Below are 7,723 nucleotides of genomic sequence, written 5' to 3'. Positions count from 1 at the left end.
CAGAATGCAAGAATAATATTAAAACACAAAAGAAATAGAGATACTAAGGATATGAGATACAAAATGTTAAAAAATCACATTGTAAGGCAAATAATGCTAAGGACATTCAAGTGGTTTATAAAGCAATTTAAATTGATGGAAAAAGTTTTATAGGTTGGATCCAATTACTTTTCTGAGACAAAGAGTGCTTTCTGTAAAAACAGCACTGCTGCATGTGAGTCCACACACACACATGCACACATGTGCACACATGTGCACACACACACGCACACACCCTTCTCAAATATATGCTGTATATGAGTTTGAAAGCAGCACCCTAAATCACATTCATCCCAGGACAGGTATCTGCAGCAAAACAAGTATGTGCAATCATTATGTGGTATGAAATCTCTGAGAGGTTTTGTCACATTTGAAGTAGCCCTTATAGAACAAATTTCAGAAGTATTAGGATTTGCTTTCTTCATTCTCTAAAGCTTATTTTTAAAAAGTCTAGTTGTTTGCTACTGGGAAAGAGAGTCAGATTCTTACCGCCAGAGGAATGATATCATTTTCAGTAACCTTTGGGTTCACTTGCAGCTTTTTCAACAGAATGTTCATAAGGACCACAAGGTCAAAATTTGAGCTCATTTTGGTCAATGCACACCACATATCAGCAGCAAACCTGCAAATTCCAGGGCGGGGGGGGGGGACACAACTTTCAGACTGTGCAGAGCTTTTTCTTCTTGCTCCTCCCATCAGACTAAATATATGAAATCTTCAAAGAGTACTTGGGGAGCAACCGTAGCCTACTCTGCTGTGTTTCACAGATGACAATAGTGGTAATGTTTTCACAACATGAATGGCCTGAATGCTGCTCCCCCTTGCCCACTCCACACACAATTGCACTTCTCTGCTGTGATATGGTATGAAAGGGACATTGGGTGAGTATAGATGGGAGGACCCCACCTCACAGCCACAAACAAGCCTTTCTCACTCCTTGCCATCCACCCCATCCCACCTCCCTTCACAGAGTTGGGGCTTCCTAGGCAAGTAAAGGCCAGGAGTCCACTGCCACACACCACCTGTCTAGCCTCCACTACAGCAGGCAGACAGCCCTGACCCAAATCCTCACAGGGTCCTCTCTCTCCCCTATTCTAGAGGCTCCCCCAGACAGGCAGCCGGTTCCCTGTATTTGCCTCTTCTCATCCAGCTAAAGCCCAGACTATTCCAGAAAAGGGACCTCAGAGGTTAGTTTCCCTATATATACCCTGCCACCATTTAATTCACTAGGGCCATTTAACATGACCAGAGCATCTCTGTGTGTGGCTTATTTTCCCTCAGCTAACAACTTCCAGCCAGCCAACTTTAAACAAAACAAAAATAAACTTTATTTACAAGAAGGAACATAAGAGTTAACAGATTTTAAACTATTAAACATACTGGGGTTGAACAGGAAAAGTTTCAAAATAAAAGGACAGATTAAACAGCCAGCTAACTTTCTACTGCCTTTCTGCAGCATCTCAAACCCTTCTTCCTTTCAGTCTCTCTCCATTTGCATGCAGTATTTGGAGACTTTGCAGGAGGTGAGGCTGTGGTGGGAGGGTCAATGAATAAAGCCCAAAGGGAAGAGGACGCTCAGCTCCTGGAGTGCTTGGCCTTTGCCCTGTGTTGGCGCTGCTGCAGCCATCTTAGCATGTCTTTCCATTTCAGAAAGGGCCTCCTGATTCTTTCTTTTATATGTGGGCACCCCACTGTCCCGGCCATGCCCCACTCCACTGCCCTTGGCCAGCTTCTGGGCTCAATTTGATTCCAGGCTCTGCGGCTGCTTCCTTTTTCTTCAGTGTTGGCAGATAGGCCTAGAACCCTGGAACAGGCAGAAATAACAGCAAGCGAGGCCTTTTCTGTCCCTGAGTCTCCTTGCCAGGTGAACTTTCACCTGCTCCTTTATGTCTGTTATGCAGCTGCTTAAGGCCCAGGAACCTTCCCGGGGGGGGGGGCAGGTGGGGGGGGAGTAGCAAAGTCTCTGCTCAGTCCCAGGATGACTTTTGGACTTCAGGACTCCACCTTGAATGAGTGGGAGTGGAAGGAATCCTTTTTCTGCCCGAGGCCCTGGAGAGCTGCTGCCAGTTTGAGTAGACAGCACTGACCTCAGTGGCCCCCGGTCTGATTTGGTCTGAGGCCGCTTCATGTGTGTGCCTCCTTTTCCCTCCAATGGACTCTAAATCTGATTGGCCCAGCATTCCACCCACTCCCATTAGCTGTTTCTCAGGAGAGGCGGAGCTGGAGACAGTCCTGTCCATCACATATGGTAATAAACTAGCCGCTACAGCTTACTTTTATTTTTAGAACTTTAAAACACTAACAATGCCCTCCTAAGTAGAATTACACCCTTGTAAATCTACTGGTTTCAATGGATGTAGGATTCAAGTCTGTTTAGAATGGCCATGTTAATTTCACAATGGATTTGACCATTACAGTTCAGAAGCAACTGAAACTGAAACTCCAGTGGAGTTCCGGATCAGGTTCGAGGTCTTGGTTTCAATCTTTAAGGCCTTTAGCAGATTGAGACCAGCAGACCTGTGGGACCGCCTCTCACCCTATATTCCCTGGAGGGTGCTCCGTTCAGCAGACAGACATCTACTGGTGATCCCTGGCTCCAAGGAGGTTCACCTTGCCTCAACCAAGGTCAGGGTTTTTTCGGCCCTGGCACCAACTTGGTGGAACTCTGTCTGTGGAAACTTGTGCCCAGCTGGGTCTGTTATCATTCTGCTGGGTCTGTAAGATGGAGATGTTCCGCCAGGCTTATGGTAGTTGAGGTAGGCTCATTCCACAACCGGGCCTTCTACCAAGGGGGGGGGCATGCCCCCTTGATTCTGTTGTTCATTCACTAGTTGGCCACCCTGTCCCGTGGGCCCAAATGACTGAAGATGGAATCGTGCAATATATGTGCTGCACTTAGGAAATTTTAACAAAATGTAATTTATTTTTATGCTACCAGTGTTTTATCTTTTATGTATCTTAATTGTTGTGATTTGCTCTGAGTCCACTTGTGGGGAAAGAAGACTATAAATTTAATAAATAAATAAAATTATGCAACTTTTATTTTCTGAATTCCACCCCCTACTCAACATACACACACCTTCAGACATCTAACTGCTATAGAATTGGGAGGGGAGCCTAAAACCACAAGAATGGCAATTCCAACATTGACAACATTGTTAAAAGGCATCTTCTAGTTTCCTCCCAAAGGCAATATTGGAACAACATCAGGGTTGTGATTTATCAGGATAGCAACCAGAAAATATTATCTGTCTCTGGAAAACGGGGACTTCTAGAGGTATATGATAGCTGCTACGATGGGGTACATGTTTACCTCCAACTGCTCTGAAACAAGCTCCTTCCTGTACTTTTTAGCCACTACTGTTACTTTTCTTATTTTGTTCACAACCGTGATGACAAAAAAGGAGGAAAAAGGTAAAACTGGATAAAGGTCTACTGAGTTTGCAGGGGGAAATGCAGCCCAGAATGGGCATGGATAGATTGATCCAGGTGTTGTAGGAAGAGTCGATTTTGGAGAGGGGCTTGAAAAAGGATGAAGTAGTGATTCAAAAGAGAAAACAGGAGCAGGGAATAGGTAGCTGTTCTGGACATGGTAGAAAATACAAAGGTCTCTTGTCTCCTTAACCAGCCATTCTCTCACAAAATCCTATCACTGCTTTCAATTGTATACCTCTCTCCTACCCTTTTTTCAAATCTGGCCTTGGCAGTCTTAATCCTTCATTCTATTCTAATTTCAAACATTCCCAGAATCCCCTCCTCCCCAGTATTTTCAAGTTCTTCTCTTCCTCTTAGTCATACTGCAGCATTCACTTCCATTCCTGAGGTATTTGCTTTCATTGTATGGAAGTTAATTATACAGAATGACTGACAGGGATATTCAGCTTCCCAGTCAGACTAATGGCAGGTGGATATCAAAAACCCTATGGGTGGAGCTATGTGGCAACCATAAAGGATCACCTTGCTAGACTTACCTGTTTCTGTAGTGTTGATGCCAAGATCCAGGAGGAAGACAATGGCAATCCCTACTGTGAACTAAAATAGGATAGGTGGCCGGGGAGCGGGGAGGGGCTGAGAATTCCAACTATTATAGTGTAATGTACCTGTCCATTGGGAAAGGACACCGTAAAAGGGCACTGCATACTTCTGCCATGTAGGAATGAGCCAAGGAAGATACAACTGTCAACATTATTTGCCTGCCTTGGAATTGGTGGATGGAGCCAAGCTGCTGGTAGATCTTATGCACGATTTCTGGTACCTTGAAGAAAACAGCCAAGTTTGAAGTGTTCATTATTACTACGTCTAACTAGTGCATTGCTAGATGTAAGGAGCACATGATGGAAGGGGAAACATTGCACCATGCAAATGCAAATGTAACAAGGAAAATATCTATTTTGCTTTCCTAGATTGCAGCCTTCACTACAATAACTAAAAACTTTAATGGCCAGGCTCCTTTCACTGCTATTTTGGAGGGCTTCTCTTAAGTATGTTTTGTACAAGCAGAACTACATTCCAAGACTAGGAATCTATGACCATTTTGGTACAAGCAGCAGCAATCAGCAAATCATGAAGTAGTTACTGACTCAGAAAAATATCTTATGAGCACACACACAGCCTTGCTGGTAATGTAATGCTGAGAAAACCTATAGTCCTTTACCACGGACCCATTTGGTGCCTTCATTCCAGGGGTCTCCAGCCTATGATTTTGGAAGCAGATGTGAAATTTTTAAGTTAAGATCTGTTGGAGGGATAGGTGGGATGCTAGAATAACTAGGATGTGAAGGGAATGATGGGCAAAGATTTTTTTTATATCGCTAAAGGGCTTCTTAGAGATGCGTTACAAAAAGGGAAATGATAGAGGTGGACAGTTGCCAGTAGTCCAAGTGTGAACCATGCACAGATTTATGCTAGTGCAGTAAAGCACTCAGGCAAGGTGCTGCTGTGCATATTTATTACCTATTGTAAGATCTCCTGTGTGATCTAAGAAATTACTCTCAATAACCAGTATGTATGGGCTGCAGAAAACTTATGGATTATTCATCAACATGCCAATTAGCAATAACATTAAATTGTATTCTTTGTTACACATATGACCTTCCTTGTTGAGCTCTTCCTCTCACATTTAACATAGTTTGGCTCTTTAATTGTAAAAGACCCCCGCTTCATACTATACAATACATTATACATTTTCAGGCTATAAAATGTTAGTGGCTACTCTAAAACAGCCTCAACAGCCCCTTCCTCCCTCGCTTCAAAAGCATCCTACCTGCTTATGTAATTTGTGCTTGTAGTTCTCAAGGATCACATGGGTGATAGTATATGATGTCACAATGGAGCTAATTCTGGTTTCCCTTAGGTACAGTAAAGCAGTCAACAAAAGCTCTGTCATCTGCCTTGATGTGAGAAATGGTCCAAACTCCTAAGAGGGAACATACAGAGCAGCATCTTATGGGGTACTAAACTAGGAATACAATTGCCTGCAGAATGGTAAAGAAAATTCAATTGGTATGGCCTTCTTATTCTAAGGGACCTTTTCTGGAAGACACTGGGCAGCACATTCGCTTAGAACTAAGCTACAAGAGACAAATTACACAAGGAGAAGCACATGAAGGGAGTCGCTGTTGCAGTGTTAGCCAGGAAGCTGAGTTAAAAGAGATCAGAAGGCATTGTCAATTTCCCCTCTCTACAGAGCCAGGAAGATTGCTGCTCAGAGGGTTTGTTAATTTCCTCTTTGCCTCTGGAAGGCTCTGTCAGTTTCACCTCTCCTTCTAAGAGGCAAAGAGGAAATAAGCAAACCTTCTGAGCAGTGGATCTATAGAGAGGGGAAATTGACCAAGCCTTCCAATCTCTTTTAAAACTCAGCTTCCCGGCTAACACTGCGACTCCCTTCATGTGCTCCTCCTCATGTAATTAGTCTCTTGTAGCTTGGCTCTTAGAAGTTAGTCCAACTGAGTTCAAGGGAACTTACTCCCAAATAAATATAAACAGGATTGTAAGTTTAGGCTTTCAACATTGTTTTATATAGGAAAACATAATGGGGCAGGAACATCAACTGCAGCCTAATCCTAAGAATGACATGCTTCCTTGGAAGGAAGTCCCACTGAGTTCAACAGAGTTTACTCCTTGCATGTTAGCATGCCTTGGATAGACAACACAATTCATTAACTCTGAGGCCACGATCTACATGAGATGGAAATCACTTGAGTCAAATCATGTGCAAGGTAGAATAATTACTATTACATGACTTATTCCTCTTTACCAGAGCTGCATCACAGGATGGTCTCAACAAACAGCTAAAATTTGTATGTCCATACCTTAATAACTTTAGTGATATTGACCTTAATAACTCTAGCGATATTTTGGCAAGGCCTTGTAGGGTCATAGAAATCCAGTTTCTCTCTGGGCATTTGGTGCTGCTCTGCTTCTAGTGGGTCTGTATTCTTTTCAATACCTAGTCAAAAAAAGGATTTTAAAAACCCTGCCCCCTTCTTTTTTTTGTGCCCTACCTCTCGCTCCCATCCCGCATTCCTTAATTAATTCTCAAATTCTGGTCGTTGCATGTCAAAAAGGTATCTCAGAGCTGGAAAAAGTACAGAAGCAGGCAACCAACGTGATTAAGGGTGTGAGCACCTTTCCTATGAGGAAAAGCAGAAGTGCTGAAATTTTCAGCTTATAACAAAGATGACTAAAGGGGGCTATGAGAGAGAAACAGAGAGAGAACTTGAGCCCATTTTATAAAAAGGAATTTGTAGACGAGGGGGTCCTCTGTTCATGGACTCCCCTTTCCATGTCCTTTACATAGGGGTTGGGTGTCTTGTTCTCCCTACTGGGACTAATGGAACCTTGGGAGGAGGACCTGTAGGTGGGAGTGTGGTATGTAACCAACCACATGAAAACTTCACAGAGTGGGGCATTCTTGCTTCCTCCTCCTGCTACAGCCTACAGAGCCCTCTGATATTTTGCTCCTCAGAGTCAGTGGACTCTTAGGAACAGCACAGGGAACAAGGTAGGGGTCTGCAATGAGAATGTTGTAAGCTGCTGTGGGTCCCTATGGGGAGAAAAATGGGGGTATAAATGAGGTAAATAAATAAATTAAATAAATAAGGCACCTAACCACTCCTGAATGTCAGTGTTTTTTTCAGATTCAGCCCATTCTGATATTTACAAATGGTTATTGCTTGCATCATTAATATTGGACACGTGTACCCAGGTTCTAGAATTCCATGACAATGATACATTCCAGGAACAGACCATCCATTTCCCAAGCCCTGCAGCGGACCCTTCTCCATTCCACTTTGCAATGAAGAGTGTAACTCTGAATACTTTAATTTGGTTTTACATATATGATTTGACACACACACACACACACACACACACACACACCATTTTGTATTGGCTAAATCCTTCAATGTTGCATCAAAGGGTTATAAAATTATTTTCTAGTGCCCACAATGCTGCTAGCTCATGAAGCATTTTACTGTTTCACAAAAGAAACTCATGCATAGTTCTTTCTTTCTTTCCAGTGACTGTTGTGGCACTGGAAAAGTGTGTAAGCTGTCTGCTCTGCTGGCACCTTGAAGATACCTTGCTTGCTACTATACTCCGCTATGATACACTGAGATAGAGATTATGTGATGTGGCCTCAGGTCCCTTCTGGCATTAATGTAGTTCTACTACATGCATGGTT

The 7,723-nt window shown here is 43.1% G+C and overlaps 1 protein-coding gene across 1 annotated transcript; it reads right to left on the bottom strand.

Moving 5' to 3' along the window:
* Window positions 1-327: 327 nt before the first annotated feature.
* LOC129330359 (maestro heat-like repeat-containing protein family member 7) lies at window positions 328-6,443 on the bottom strand. Its single transcript, XM_054980389.1, has 5 exons — window positions 6,351-6,443; window positions 5,303-5,455; window positions 4,140-4,294; window positions 529-661; window positions 328-345 (listed from the first exon to the last, which is right to left on the bottom strand). Exons 1-5 carry the CDS (start codon window positions 6,441-6,443, stop codon window positions 328-330), a joined length of 552 nt encoding a protein of 183 aa, XP_054836364.1.
* Window positions 6,444-7,723: the final 1,280 nt, after the last annotated feature.

Source organism: Eublepharis macularius, chromosome 5 (genome assembly GCF_028583425.1).
Source record: "Eublepharis macularius isolate TG4126 chromosome 5, MPM_Emac_v1.0, whole genome shotgun sequence".
NCBI lineage: Eukaryota > Metazoa > Chordata > Lepidosauria > Squamata > Eublepharidae > Eublepharis > Eublepharis macularius.
The sequence above is the reverse complement of the archived record's forward strand: the minus strand, read 5'-3'. Positions and strand labels throughout refer to the sequence as shown.

What these genes read in the sequence shown, in the direction of transcription:
- LOC129330359 (XM_054980389.1), bottom strand. Translation starts at nt 6,443, where the DNA reads ATGCCCAGAGAGAAACTGGATTTCTATGACCCTACAAGGCCTTGCCAA. An exon ending in ATATCACTAAAGTTATTAAG is followed by an intron (nt 5,456 to 6,350) that starts GTATGGACATAC and finishes GTTCCCTCTTAG; the next exon opens with GAGTTTGGACCATTTCTCAC. An exon ending in TGTCCTTTCCCAATGGACAG is followed by an intron (nt 662 to 4,139) that starts GTACATTACACT and finishes TGGAATTTGCAG; the next exon opens with GTTTGCTGCTGATATGTGGT.